At 35.8% G+C, this 16,330-nt stretch overlaps 1 protein-coding gene across 1 annotated transcript in view; it reads left to right on the top strand.

The window, feature by feature from the left end:
• Positions 1-16,330, top strand: part of KLHDC10 (kelch domain containing 10) — a 79,440-nt gene that overhangs the window by 39,480 nt on the left and 23,630 nt on the right. The window contains 2 exon segments of the mRNA XM_074193701.1: positions 11,450-11,671; positions 13,127-13,281. Of these exon segments, the coding sequence (XP_074049802.1) occupies positions 11,450-11,671; positions 13,127-13,281 (377 nt within the window).

The raw sequence follows: 16,330 nt of genomic DNA, 5'->3' as shown, positions 1-16,330 counted from the left end.
AATGTTTGATCAAGCTCTGAGCTGTCCCCAGTGCCTCCTCAGCCCCCTTCATGACTTTTGGAACAAATTATTCTCATCTGCCCATTCTACTGGGGAAGTCTTAAGGTAGATAATTCCCTAACTCACCAGTGGGTTTTGGAACTTGTCAAGTTTAACCTCAACCTGGTTAACCTCTCTGCCAAGACAGTTTTACCAAGGTGTGGCCTTGATTATGAAGAAGGATCAGGAAGTAGGAAAGAAAGAAAAGATAAGAATTTGTGATTAGGCTCTGAGTAAAGGAAAAAGTAAGTGGTGCAGAAATAGAAGGTCGCATAAAACCTAGAACCCTAGTGCTTAGTACATGTCTCTACTTTCATCCTATTCTTTTGTATAAAGAAGCTATAAATGAAAATGATTCCATGGGACTCATAATGAGATACCTCTGACAGAAACAGACTCAGGGTACAGGTAGGGGCATGAGTTTTTTGGTTTTATTATTAAGATATAGCTAGAGCAGGAAATTGTTTTCCTTGACTGTGCATATTTATTGTTAGGATTTTGTTTTTGGTTTTGTTTTGGTTTGTTTTTTTGGAGGGGGGAGGTTGAGATGTAGAAAAGGTGAATTTTTATTAATTAAAGAAATAAAAGCAGAAGTTAAATGCAGAGACGATTCTAATAAAAAGTCTCATTTCTAAGCTCTCTAAGGAACTGGTTGAAATGTATAAGAACAAGATCCAAACCCCAATTGGTAAGTCACCAAAAGAGATAAATAGACAATTTTCAAAGGAAGAAATCCAGGGCTATCAATAATCATATAAAAATGCTTCAAGTCACTTATAATCAGAGAAACAAAAACTAAAGCAACTTTTGTATTCTACCTCATATCCCCCCCATGACTGTCAAAGATGGCAGAAAGAAAAAATCATAAATATTAGAGGAGCTTGGGGGAAAACAGGCCTACTAAGGTGTTAGCTATTGATTTAAATTTGAATTGGTCTGACCCTGTTGGAAAGTAATTTGGAACTATACCCAAAAAAAGTCAGCAAACTGCAAACCCTTTGCTCCTGACCTATACACCTAAAGAGGAAAGGGACTTGGGTGAACAAAAATATTATAGTTATTCTTTTTGTGGTAGCAAAGAAGGAAAACTAATGGTTTGCCCATCTAATTGGTTGAAGAAATTATGTTGTATGGATATGATGTTACATTTTGCTGGACTATGCAGATTACTTTATTTTTTAAAATTTATTTATTTTAAAGATTTTATTTATTTTGAGTGTTACAATTTTTCCCCAATCTTACTTCTCTCCCCACCCCCCACAGAAGAAGGCAATTTGCCAATCTTTACATTTTTTCTATGGTAGACATTGAGCCAAATTGAATGTGATGAGAGAGAAATCATATCCTTAAGGAAGAAACATAAAGTATAAGTGCTAGCAAGATCAGACAATAAGGTATCAGTTATTTTTTTCTAATTAAAAGTAATAGTCCTTGGTTTTTGTTCAAACTCCACAGTTGTTGCTCTGGATACAGATGGTATTCTCCATTGCAGACAGACCAAAATTGTCCCTGATTGTTGCCACTGATGGAATGAGCAAGTCCATCAAGGTTGATCATCACCCCATGTTGCTGTTAGGGTGTACAGTGTTTTTCTGGTTCTGCTCATCTCACTCAGCATCAGTTTATGTAAATCCCTCCAGGCTTCCCTGAATTCCCATCCCTCCTGGTTTCTAATAGAACAGTAGTGTTCCATGACATACATATACCACAGTTTGCTAAGCCATTCCCCAATTGAAGGCCATTTACTTGATTTCCAATTCTTTGCCACCACAAACAAGGCTTATGCAGATTACTTTAAAGAATTTTGGTTTTGTTTTTCCTTTAGTCTTATGTCAGGTAGGAGAGGTGAGAGCAAGAGAAAAGAAATGCTTATTAATCAAAAGAAATTAAAATAAAAAACTAATCCAAGAAGTCAATATTTTATCCTAGGGGTGATAAGAAGCCACTAGAGTTGGTTGAGTAGTAAAGTCACAAAGTAATCATATCTGCTATTAAGAAAAATAACTTTGACTATAGGTTGGTCTGAAATGGATAGACTTGAGTTAGTGAGAACAGTTAGGCTATTGAAATTGTGCAGAAAGTAAGAGAATAGAGATTTGAGGATGATCTGCTAAGAGCCTGAGAGCCTGGAAGAATGGTATTATCTTAGAAGTAAGGAAATTTGGAAGAATGGGGATGGTTTAGGAAAAAAGAGAATAAATTTACTTTTTGACATTTGACATTAAAATTATGTCTGAATAATCCAGTTTTAAATGTGCAATAGGCAACTAATTGATGACTGAAACTCAGAAACTGGTGGTAAAATCTTACATAAAACCCCATGCCATTTAATAAAGTAGAACCAAGCACGTTAATAAGCCAAAAAAATGCATTATCTTTCTCTTTCCAGATCTATTGGACATTGTTACCTTTGACCTTTTTCTTTTCTCTCTCTCTCTCTCTCTCTCTCTCTCTCTCTTTCTGTCTTTTTTTTTTTAAAGAGAATTGTAGTCAGAGTGAGTATTATTCTGGTTCTGTTGCCTTACTTCATATATCTCTGTCTGCTTTATGTTTATTATTCTTTGGGGCATCTTAATATTATATTACATCGATATTTCACTACATGAGTTTACCTGAATTCATTCAGTTATTCTTCAGTTGTTGGGGCATATAGGTTGTTCATGTTGCTACTGCAGATTATAGAGTTGTTTGGATTTAATATAGTTGGTTCCCTTTTATGATATTTTTAGAATAAAATGGAATGGAATTGTTAGGTCAAAAGATAAAATCAAATTTATGGTTTTTTGCACTGGCATGTTGCCTATATTTATATACCTTATTCTTCTTCAACCTGTCTTTACCTCATCTGTCTGCTTTGCTGGATCTTCTCCAGGTCATACCTGATAACTTTGGGATCACCCTAAGGTTCTTTCCTGGACCTTTTTCTCTTCTATACTATTTTACTTGGTAATCCCATCAGCTCTTCATGGTTTCACTTATCTATGCATACAGGACTCTCAGATCTACTTTTCTAGCCTTAACCTGACCTTTGGTCTTACATCTTCAGCTGTCAGATGTTTTGAACTGAATGTCCTATAAACATCTTAAAGGCAACATACATATTACAGAATTAATTCTTTACCTCAGACCCACTTCTCTTCTAATTTTTCCCCTTCACTGTAAGGTATCAGTGTCCTCCCAGTTTCCAAGGCTTGAAAATTTAAGCATCATCCTTGACTTCACAACTTTTCTCACCCCCACCCCCCACCCCCTGCTTGTTGCCAAGGCCTGTCAGTTTGACTTTTGTGCCATCTCTGGGATATATCCCTTCTCTCCTTTGACACCACAGGTTCTCAGCAGCTCTGCACTTCACACCTGTACAAACTGCTAGCAGAGTCTGCTGATTGGTCCTCCCTAGATGAAGAATCCTCCATGTAGCTGTCAGTCAGTCTGATCATTTTAAAGTATCTTCCTCTTTTATTCAGTAAACTCCAGCAATTCCCTTATCATCTTTAGGATAAAGTATAAACTTCTCTATTTGACATTTAAAGCTTTTTCCTACCTTTCCATCACTTGTAGATCTTTCTCCCCTCTAAGTTTTCTGGGATTCTGTGACTTCTTGTTATGTCTTGAATAGGACACTATCTTCTGACTGGGCATTTTTACCAACTGTTCTCCATACCTAGAATACTTTACCTCTTCAGTTTCCTGACTTTCTTTAAGTCTTTTCTTTAGACCATGAGCTCCTTGAGGGTAGGGATTGTCTTTTACTTTATATTATATCCCTAGTGCACAGTGCTTGGCACATAATAGGTGCTTAATAAATGTTTATTGATTAAGTGATTGATTGAAGTCTCAGCTCACATCCTACATTCTGCAAGAAGCCTTTTCCTTGTCTATTCTCTTTAGTGCCTTCTCACCTAATTTATCATGTATTTCTCTTATTTGTACATAGATGTTTTCATGTTTTCTTTATTGATAGACTTGAGTTCCTTGAGAGTAGGGATTGGTTTTAGTGACAGGTTTTTGTTTGTTTTTTGGCCATTTCTTTGTGTTCCTGTTTCTTAGCACAGTATATGGCACATAATAAATATTTAGTAAATGCTATTTAATTAACTTAGTAACTATATTTGGTAATAGTCTCACCAAAAATCTGTCTTAGTGTCTTTTTCTAGCTACCTCATCACCACCATTTTTTTCCTTTTACCATTCTGATAACTACTAGATAGTATCTCAAGGCTCTTTCAAACTTTTTTTTTAGGTTTTTGCAAGGCACTGGGGTTAAGTGACCCAGGGTCACACAGCTAGGTAATTAGTAAGTGTCTGAGACTGGATTTGAACTCAGGTACTCCTGACTCCAGGGCCAGAGGTCTATTCACTGTGCCAGCTGGTTGCCCCCCAACTGTTTCTTTTTTAACGCTTGTGTACCTGAGCATCTTTTTTATCTGGTTGTTAAAGCACTTTTTTAAAAAGTTTTTTTTGCCAAGCAACGGGGTTAAGTGGCTTACCCAAGGCCACACAGCTAGGTAATTATTAAGTGTCTGAGACCGGATTTGAACCCAGGCACTCCTGACTCCAGGGCCGGTGCTTTATCCACTGTGCCATCTAGCCGCCCCTTAAAGCACTTCTTATTTTTATTTAAGGCAGTGGGGTTAAGTGACTTGCCCAGGGTCACACAACCAGACAATTATTAAGTGTCTGAGTTCATTTTTGAGCTTAGGTATTCCTGACTTCCAGGGCTGGTACTGTATCCACTGTGCCACCTAGCTGCCCCATTAAAACAATTTTTTTAAGGTTTTTTTCCAAGGCAAATGGGGTTAAGTGGCTTGCCCAAGGCCACACAACTAGGTAATTATTAAGGCCGGATTTGAACTCAGGTACTCTTGACTCCAGGGCTGGTGCTCTATCCACTGTGCCACCTAGCCGCCCCAAAACAATTTTTAAAGGAAGAAATACATTGTTCTATTCTTCTAGTGGAGAAATATATTAATTATGTATGTCCCATACAGATTAAGTGTCTTGCTGGATTATGTGTTTAATTCCATTTTATGACTTTTTTTTCTGTTGGAGAATTATGTTCATTTGCAGTAGCATCACAGTTGTTAGATTTTTCATTTTTTAGTAATTATTTCGAAAGAATACATTTTATAATCCTTATTTTGTCATTAAGCTGAAATGAATAAAACTTATCTGAAATCATGTTTCTTTTAAATAGCTATATAGGCTTCTTTAACTGGAACTTTGTTTTGGGATCCTTATAATTCATTTCCCTTTTTTTCCTTTTTTACTCCCTTTTTTTCTTTTTCTTTGAAGTAATCCTTTTTGAAATATATTTGAAAAATATATAGTAATTTGGCCAGTAACATAACTAAGGGTTCTCATATTGTTTTAACAATTGATTTATCTTTATTGAAGAAATATGAATTGTTTGACAAACATCTTTAAACTTGAATTTTCATGTTGAAATATAGGGTTCTTAGATCACATACTAAGACAAAGGCTAACACCCCCCCCATGTGACTTTGATCCTATCTTCTCAATTTCCATCCCTCCTTCCCCTTTCTGCCAGTCTTCAACTTCTGTACTGGTTTCTTCTGAACTGCCTTGAAAAATGTTCAGGTGTCCTTCATCCTTAAAAAGATCTTCATTAGGTTCTGCTCTTCTCTTATTAATTTCCCAGAAAAAGCTGCCTATTTTATTCCCTTCTAACACTCTTTATAATCTGGCTTACAACCTCATCACTTGACTATAATTATTTTCACTCCAGTTAAGAGATTGCCTTATTAGATGTTCCTTTTCTTATTCCCCCATCCTTCTTAATCTGTCTGTTGTATTTGACATTGTTGATGATATTTACTGAATATTCTTTCCTGGTTCTTTTCCTTACTGCCTATCCTCGCCTAAATTTCTATATCATGCCTCTAAAGTGGGTATTATTGAAGACTCTGTAGGGCTCCATAGTCTTCTCTATGCTTGCTTTCTTGGTGATTTTTATTATCTCTATGCCAATGACTCCTATATACATTTATTTTTTTTAAAGCATTTATTAAAGCTGTACTGTAAAGCCTGAAAAGATTTGCATAAACTGATGCTGAGTGAAGTGAGCAGGACCAGGGGAACATTGTACATCTTAACAGCAACATTATGTGATGATCAGCTATGATGGATTTAGCTCTTCCAAACAGGTCAGTGATCAAGGACAGTTCCAAAAGACTTGTAATAGAAAATGCCATCCATGTCCAGAGAGAAAACTCTGGAGTCTGTGCAGACCAAAACATACTATTTTCACTTTTTAAAAATTTTTTTATGTTTTTGGATCCTTTCTCATGGTTTCCTCCCCCTATAGTTCTGATTCTTCTTTCACAAGATGGCTAATATGGAAATATGATAAACATGATTGTATTTGTATAATCTATATCAGATTACTCGATGTCATGGGGAAGTGGGGTACAGAAAAGAAGGAGGTAGAAAAAAATGTGGAACTTAAAAATCTTTTTAAATTATATAAATATTTTATTTGTTTCCTATATACAATATAGTTTCTACCTATCATTTTTTGGTAAGGTTTTGAATTTTACACATTTCTCCCTTCCCCCCCAGGGCAGTCTGATAATGTACATTGTTTCCATGCTATACCTTGATCAAAGTTGAATGTGTTGAGAGAAAAATCATATACTTAAAGCAAAAAATAAAATATTAGAGATAGCAAAATTATAGTACATAAAACAAATTTTTTAAATTTTAAATTGAAGGTAATATTTTTTGGTCTTTGTTTAAACTCTACAGCTCTTTCTTTGGATACAGATGGTATTCTCTGTCACAGATATCCTAAAATTGTCCCTGATTCTAGCACTGATGGAATGAGCAAGTCGATTAAGGTTGATCATCAATCCCATGTTGCTATTAAGGTGTACATTGTTCTTCTAGTTCTGGTTATTTGGTTCACCATCAGTTCATGCAAGTCTTTCCAGGCTTCTCTGAAATCCCATCCCTCTTGGTTTCTAAAAGAACAATAATTGGAACTTAAAATCTTACAGAAAGATGAATATTGATAATTTTCAATGGAAAAAATAAAGTAACATTAAAAAGATCTCACTTTGTCCCAGGCACTGGGGATACAAACACAAACATGAAAGATAGTCCCTGCCCTTGAGGAACTTGCATTCTAATGAGGGAAAATCTAAATATCTAATCCCACATTTCTCCTTTGAGCTTCAATCCTAATCACTAGTTGAATATTTCAAACTGGATCCCAGATTTATCTCAAACTCTGTCTATCTCAAATAGCATTTATTGCCTCTTCCAAAATCTATCACTCTTCAAAATTTATTTACTTCTATTGGATGTTCCATCATTCTTCAGTTTCCCAGGCTCACAGCAGATCTTCCCACATGACTGATACTTAGCTAATTCCAATGTCTTCTAGGATAAAATATAAATTCCTTCACTTAGCTTTTAAAGCCTCATTCAGCTCTGATCCCAGCCTAGCTTTCTAGCCTTTTACTTTATAACTCTTCTGCACTCTCTGATCCTTCAACAAACTGACTTCTCTGTTTCTCCCACAAGATAGTGTATTTTCTGGCTCTCCCAAGTACTACTCTTGCATGGAGGAGTCTTCTTCACCTTTGCCCCTTTTGAATGTCTCTTCCTTTAAGGCTTACTTTTTTTTTTAACATTTAAGGCAATAGGGTTAAATGACTTGCCCAGGTCACACAGCAATCATGAAGTGTTTGAGGTCTGATTTGAACTCAGGTCCTTCTGACTCCAGGCTGGTGCTCTATCCACTGCACTACCTAGCCGCCCCAGCATTACTTTTTGCATGGAACTCATCATGAGTTGTTAAATTGTTGTTTTCCTCTCAAACTCACTTTTAAAACTATATATCTATTTTTATTTATTCTCTTTATAGTATATATATAGTATACATATATATTTATATGTGACCCTGTTGTCTTCCCCTTCAGAATATAATCTTTTAGTACATAAGGATTGCTTTATTGACTGTTTTTACATCATCAGTTCATAGCATAATGCCTGGAACATTTTAGTAGTCACCCAGTAAATGTTTGTGATTGATTGGCTGTGACCCTTTTGATCTTTCTGCTTGATTTTTGTAAATTTTGAAATGTTTCATGGATGCCCCCCTTTTTTTATTATTTTTTTCACTACTTACAAGCTTCCTCTCTGCCATTCTGAAGGAAATCATTTATTTTTCCTTTCAGTCTACTTCTTTAAAACTTAACTCGTTTAGATTACATTTTAATTTAGTTATAATGTCAAAATAGTATTTTCAATTTTTTTCGATTCATAGTTTTTTATGGCTTTGAATACCATCACATTTTTATTGATACCTTTGATTTTATATCACCTACATTTGCTAATTCATTCTACTCTTTCCCTAATGGGAAAGCAAATTCTCTCTGGGCGGTGAATCTCTTCACCTGGGGAGTTAGTTCTAAGCTGCAGTGTGCTAAAGCCAATCAGTATCCATGCCAAGTGTGGTGATAACACCATGGTGGTAAGTGAATTGCCCATATGAAAACAGATCAGATCCAAACTCCATAACTATCAGTGGTGGGATCAGGCTGGTGAGTGACTTCTACACTTCTTGCTTGAATGAGATAAGGAGACTTAATTTTAAAAATTCTTTAATAAATTGATTTAGTTCTCTCCACATATCTGGTCAATGAATTTCCTCACTCCACTCCCAGGATTCTTTTTACTTTAAAAAATTTTTTCTTACTTATTTTCATGGATTTTGTTCTTGCAAAATATTTCATATTCTGAGTGGATATTGAAATATCCCACTTTTTTTTTAGTTTATCATTTGCTCTTTGTTAAATTTTTCCTATAAGGATTCAGTTACTGTATTGTTAGTTTTATAACAGTATTTAACAACTACATAATTCAGCTGTCAGTGATTCCTTTTCCCCCCATAATGCTTTCTAACATGTTTCCATTGCATCCTAAAAATTGGTAAAAATGACAAAAAAAATGAAAACAAGTATTGTTGAAAGAATTGTAGAAAGATTAACACATCAGTACACTGTTGGTGGAACTGTGAAATGGTGGAACCATTTTGGAAAGCTATTTGAAATCATGCAAACAAAGTGACTACAATGTCTGTCTATACCCTTTGAACTGGAGTCTTTATTACTGGACAAATACTCAAAGGAAACCATTGATAAAAAAGAAAGTCTCCATATATTCCTGAAACATATTCATAGCAGTATTCTTTGTGATAACTAATAATTGTGTAGACGCCTGTCAATTGAGGAATGTATGAATAAATTGTATTGCATGAATATGATGGAATATTACTGTGCTATAAGAAATGATGTGTGTGATGAATGCAGAAAAACATGGAAAGAGCTTTATGAACTGATACAGAATGAAATGAGCAAAGGTAAGAAAACAATACCCCAGCAATGTAAGTGAAAAGAATGACATTTCCTCCCCTAAATAGAATCTAAATATAACCAAAATTATTATAAAAATCAAATAAAGACTTGCAACAGAAAACTGTGAGAAGATACCCCAACTCATCCCTTTGTGGAGGTGAGAGATCTACAGATTAAGTTTTGAACTTTTTCAATGTGTGGATCAGCTGTGCTTTCCCCCCTCCCCCCCCATCAAACATTATTTGTCAGTGGCTCTTGGGAAGGAGAGACAGGGGTGGGACACATTGGAAACTATGATAATATAAGCAACAGAAAATATCAATAAAAACTTAATTCAAAACAAAACAGGGGGTGGCTAGGTGGTGCAGTGGATAAAGCACCGGCCCTGGAGTCAGGAGTACCTGTGTTCAAATTTGGTCTCAGACACTTAATAATTACCTAGTTGTGTGGCCTTGGGCAAGCCACCTAACCCCATTTGCCTTGAAAAAAAAAACCCAAAACTATAAAAAACAAAACAAAACAGGACTCTAGCTCCTGATGTTTGGAGAGTAGCCAATGCAGTAACTACACATTTATTGCATCTAATCATTGCAAACTTGCAGTTGACTTTCTTAGGTATATTTCCTGTGAGCAGTATGTTGTCTGAAATTCTAAAAAAATTGTTTTTTAAATTTTCAGTGTTTTGATATCCATCTTCCCTCACTCAGTTAAACCTTTTAAAGTTAAAAAATAGTTAAACACACCCATTATCTGATTATCTGATAGCATATTCAGCATTCTATATTCTATTCTCTATTGAGGGAAGAGTATTTCATCCTTTGTTCCTTGTGGGTCATGATTGAGTCATTACAGTTAATCAGATTGACTATTTTTCAATGTTTTCGTTATATTATTTTCTCTGTGTGTTTGTGTGTGTGTGTGTGTGTGTGTGTGTGTGTGTTCTGTTTACTCTTTCAAATTGAAACAGGTCTTTCAATGGTTCTATGAATTCTTCATATTTTTCATTTGCATAAGCAATAATAATCTATTCATTAATATGCTATACTTTCTTTGACTGTTCCCAAGTCAGTGAGCACCCATTTTGTCTCTACTCATATTGCTATAAAATATTTTGTGAATATTGCTGTGAATATTTTGTTATATATGAGGCCTTTCTGTCTGACTTCCTTGGGTAGTATTTTGCATCTGTTATAATTTCTAGTTAAACCAGCCTTTCTTAAGTTTGGATTAAAGAAATAGCCTTTCTTAGAACTGAAACTATAAGTTCTTTCATAGAATGATTTCTGAAACATCTATTTGGTGAATGTAAGAACTCATATCTGTTAATTGTCACAATTTTGGAACTAGTGGTTGAATATTAATTTTTAATCATATATTTACTAAGACAAAAATAATTGTGATTTATGTATTATGAAAGCATAGATTATATTCTTTTTTTTTGCAAGACAAAGGAGTTAAGTGACTTGTCTAAGGTCACACAGCTAGGTAATAGGTATTTGAGGTAAGATTTGACTCAAGTTCTCTTGACTCCAAGGGCCAGTGCTCTATCCACTGCACTAGCTAACTGGCCTGATTATATTCTCTTGATTGTGTCTAGCATATGCCTTATTTATATATGTTCTGTACATTTGTTGTTATGTATATGATTCTAATACATACACTTTAATTGTAGTATATTTTTTCTAAAGAAAATTTGCCTTGTGATCTTTCAGTATAATTATTAAAAATTTTCCCTTCTATTGATTCCAAATTGTGAACTCATCAGAAATAGTTTTTTGAGAGATTTCATGTACCACTTTTGAGATTGCTGACAAAAATCTTTGTCATGTTTATAAATTGTGAAGAATTATACTGCAATCTTAAATTCAAATATTGGTAGAAAATCACTTTCTATGAACTTTGAGTTTATCCACATTATAAATCTTCCCTGGTTCCTTTTCAAGCCAAAATGAGATAGCTGGTTTAATTTCTTTAGGGCATTAATTTTATTTTGGTGAGCCACTAGATTGCCGTATGTTCTTCTCTCCTAGGGCACAGAGCTCCACCAGCACGGAGTGGACATCGGTGTGTGGCAGATAATACCAATCTGTATGTATTTGGAGGTTATAACCCGGATTATGATGAATCAGGAGGGCCAGAGAATGAAGATTATCCTCTCTTCAGGGAACTTTGGAGGTACCACTTTGCTACAGGAGTATGGCATCAAATGGGCACAGAGGGTTACATGCCCAGAGAGCTGGCATCCATGTCACGTGAGTTTAAGAGTTCAGTGGTAGTTTCCATTCTGACTTAGGAGAATTATTGGGAGAGCAGACTATATTGGAGAGTCTGTATATTTATTTTGATTTAGAATATTAGAATAGAGGGGGTGGCTAGGTGGCACAGTGGATAGAGCACCGGCCTTGGAGTCAGGAGTACCTGAGTTCAAATCCGGCCTCAGACACTTAATAATTACCTAGCTGTGTGGCCTTGGGCAAGCCACTTAACCCCATTGCCTTGCAAAAACCTTAAAAAAAAAGCATATTAGAATAGGGATCTATGATTAGATAGATGTCAGAAACTTCTTGGGTAAAGAGATTCCTTCTACAAATATGACTCAGTATCTCCTCTCTTTCTCTTAAGAGAGCTGTCTAAAGAATGAGGTTACACAGTATGTGAGATATGAGTCTAGATCTTTCTTGGCTCCAAGGCCTGGACTGGATCCACATATAGCACATCAGGTAGGGCAGGGTTATGAAGAAGAAATCAGTGACAACAAGCAGTGCTTCATGATTGCATAGATAGCATGATCTCATTTCATCTTCACAGAAACTGAGGTAGATAGAACAATTATTATCTTCATTTTATAGATGAGGGGATAGACTTATAACCAAGGTTTTTTAGAGCTATTAGTTGGCAGAGATAGATCTTGGAAACCAGATTTTCTAACCCCAGTCTCTGCTTCTTTCTGCTGTATGTCTATGTCCCAAAATGACCAACTAATAAGTTGAACATTCAAGAAGAGCATTTGCTGTTTAATCATTAAAAGGAAAGGATGGATGGTTGAAATTGGATCATGAGAAAAAACATAAACTGAAGGAGGAATGATTAGTCAAAGTTATTATTATGAAACATTGAGGGACCCACACCACTATCTTCCCACAGAGGAGAAAGAAGAGACAAAAGATCATAATGAGGAATCAGATAAATATGTTAATCCTTTCTTCTCTAAAGTCCTATTGTTTCTTTGCCCAGAGATCAAGGTTCCACTTTCTTCCTACGTTGGAAACTATTTACATTTTCTGTAATTATAATCATACTAAAACATGGTGTTATTATTCACAAGTATTACCATAAAAAATTCTCATGGATTTCTCTCATATGTTCACTCTAGCTTTCATATTATATGGACTCCATTAAGGCATTGGAGTAAATTTTTGTGTGTAGTTATTGATTTTAAATATTTTGTGAGATTATTAAAGCATAGACTTTTTAAAACTTTTTTAGGATTTTGCAAGGCCACACAGCTAGGTATTTATTAAGTGTCTGAGGCCGGACTTGAACTCAGGTACTCCTGACTCCAGGGCTGGTGCTCTTTCCACTGTGCCCACCTAGCTGCCTTAAAGCATAGACTTTTAAAAAAAATCTTTTAAGTATTAAAACCATGTATTTATGTATTAAGCATGTATAAAAAATGTGGACAGAATTTTGTTTTTCTTCCTTTCTAGTTGTGTTGCATGGAAACAACCTATTAGTGTTTGGAGGTACTGGTATTCCCTTTGGTGAGAGCAATGGCAATGATGTCCATGTCTGCAATGTGAAATACAAACGATGGGCCCTGCTCAGCTGTCGGGGGAAGAAACCCAATCGGATTTATGGACAGGTATTGATTGGGCCATTAATTTGTTCACATTGTTGTGGTTATGAATATGGTTTCAGAACCAGTGTTCTTTCACAAAAATTAGATTAAAGGATGGTTAGTGGAAAATTAATTCAGAATGTCAGGTATTTCATTTCTTTATTTCTGATAAGGAAAGATAACTTAAAACTTAGTCACATTTTCTCTCTCTTTTCTTTTTTTTGGGGGGGAGCCTATTTGCTTTTCTCAGTACCTTATCAAGTTCTTTGGAAGTTCTTTGGAAGGGGTGTTAAAAGTTTTTTTAGGTTTTTGCAAGGCAAATGGTGTTAAGTGGCTTGCCCAAGGCCACACAGCTAGGTAATTATTAAGTGTCTGAGGTCAGATTTGAACTCAGATACTCCTGACTCCAGGGCCAGTGCTCTGTCTCTTGCACCACCTAGCTACCCCCATAAAGTTTTTTTGAAAAGCCTTTTGGTGGTTACATGTTTAGACTAAGCTATCTTTGAGATTTATTGTTGTTAGCCTTCTACTATCCTGGAAAAGGTGGAATTTTTTAAAAATTTATTTTTAATTTATGAAATAAAACAAGAATTTCTATTACATAGTAAAATAAAAAGGTATGATTACACGTGAAGCTGTAAGTCTATTATGTGTAATTAACTATAAATTTATAACATTTTCATTTAAGTTTCTTTTTTCTCCTCTCTCCCCTCTCCTTTCCCCCCACATCCCTCCCTCCCCCAGTGGCTACAATTAGACACAAATTATATGTGTTTGTGTCTGTGTTTGTATATAAATCATTCTATTTATCAGTTCTTTCTTTGGAAACAGATAGTGTCTTCTTTTTATAAGTCCTTTGAAGTTAATTCATGTATTTATAAGAGTTAAATTTGCTCATTCACTCAAAGTTGGTTTTTAAAATAATATTGTAGTTTGATACCCTATTTGAAATGATGGAATTTTGAAAGTTACCCCCAATGGAGCAATGAGTTACCAAGGGGAAAATGCTTTCATTACTTGATATAGGAATGTTTTAACTTTGAAGAGCAGCAATTGTATTCTTTAAAATAAGTTGTCAGGGTGACTGCTTTAAATTTGAGCTCTTTAAAAACCTTTAAGTGGGGGGTGGCTAGGTGGCGTAGTGGGGGTGGCTAGGTGGCGTAGTGGATAAAGCACCGGCCTTGGAGTCAGGAGTACCTGGGTTCAAATCCGGTCTCAGACACTTAATAATTACCTAGCGGTGTGGCCTTGGGCAAGCCACTTAACCCCGTTTGCCTTGCAAAAAAACCTAAAAAAGAAAAAAGAAAAACCTTTAAGTGGCCCCATCCAGTGAGAGTGGGCAGTCCATGTAGTTTCTTCAGAGTCACAGTTCAAAGGTTGCTTGAAAATAATGTTAGCAGTGGGGCGGCTAGGTGGCACAGTGGATAAAGCACTGGCCCTGGAGTCAGGAGTACCTGGGTTCAAATCCGGTCTCAGACACTTAATAATTACTTAGCTGTGTGGCCTTGGGCAAGCCACTTAACCCCATTTGCCTTGCAAAAACCTACCAAAAAAAATAATAATAATGTTAGAAGTAACCCAGCCTTGCAAGTGGATTTGAAGAGGCTTCTACATTGTGTTGGATGATGCTTTCATCCTGTCATAGGACATTTATTTTCTGAACAGTCACTGTCTGATAGCAGAATTTATTTTAAAGAAGAGTCCATTGGGAACATGGGAGAAGCTAAAGTGGTGGTCAAAGAGTCTTGATGATTCTTATTTTCATAATTTCTTTATTATTTTTAAAGCATTTTTCTTCAAACTGTTTAGAGAAGGGACTTTAGTACAAATATTCAGGTCTATGATGAAGAGATTTTGGTGGCTATCAATCATCAAACTCCCCCCCCCCCCATTTATCTTCTATATATGGGAACTGCTTTTAGATTGGGCAGAGTCTGTAAAAATAATAGGTATTCACCTTCATAATCTTTAATCTGCTAAGGATTTGTACTCTGCGAGACTTAGGTAGGAGGAAAACCACCTAAAAACTGGTCTCAGGACACATCGTTCTTGACCTGGTCCTTATTAGTATTATTTAGTTCCTGAGCTAAAGGTTCCTTTAAAATCCCATCTAGTGCTTCCAGGGACTGGTTCAAAAGAAAATGGCATTGTATTTCTCCTTATTGGAAAATAATTGCCATTGACCATTAGTCTTGTTCTGTTGACCCCATGGGTTTTTTTTAACATCAGCATGTGCTCTGATGCCAGCCTTGGTCCTTCCTGATTCTGACTTGGCCTTAGACTGGAGATTGGTGAGCATTGTTTGCTAACCTGCCCTGCTTCTCCTTTACTACTATACTTTTTGGAATCCTTTTTTTTTTTTTTTTTTACTTTTCAAAGATTTTATTTTGAGTTTTACAGTTTTTCCCCCACCCCCCCACAGAAGGCAATTTGTCAATTTGTCAGTCTTTACATTGTTTCCATGGTATACATTGATCCAGATTGAACGGGATGAGAGAGAAATCATATCCTTAAGGAAGAAACATAAAGTATAAGAGATAGCAAGATTAGACAATAAGATATCAGGTTTTTTTTTTCTATATTAAAGGTCCTTGGTCTTTGTTCAAACTCCATAGTTTTTTTTCTGCATACAGATGGTATTTTCCTTTGCAGACAGCCCCAAATTGTCCCTAATGTTGTTGCACTGATGGAATGAGCAAGTCCGTCAAGGTTGATCATCCCATGTTGCTGTTAGAGTGTACAATGTTTTTCTGGTTCTGCTCATCTCAGTCAGCATCAGTTCATGCAAATCCCTTTTGGAGTCCTCTTGATGTCTTTCTTGGTAATTTACTCAACTTTCCTTCTGGTGGTGGGCTAGGCCATATAATTACTTATCTGTACCATATCCTTCCCATTGATGACCATATCATTGATCATAGTACCATCTCACCTGTAAGTGAGCTTTGAAAATGCTATCCAGAGTTTCTTAGAACCACTATCCTGTCTGCTGCCAGGTCCTGTACTATGAGTCATAGGATCAACAGACATAGCTTTCTTATGGCCATTTTAAGAAGGAGATAACTCTCCAGCAGGG

The sequence above is a fragment of the Macrotis lagotis genome, chromosome 7 (genome assembly GCF_037893015.1).
Source record: "Macrotis lagotis isolate mMagLag1 chromosome 7, bilby.v1.9.chrom.fasta, whole genome shotgun sequence".
Lineage (NCBI taxonomy): Eukaryota > Metazoa > Chordata > Mammalia > Peramelemorphia > Peramelidae > Macrotis > Macrotis lagotis.
The sequence above is the reverse complement of the archived record's forward strand: the minus strand, read 5'-3'. Positions and strand labels throughout refer to the sequence as shown.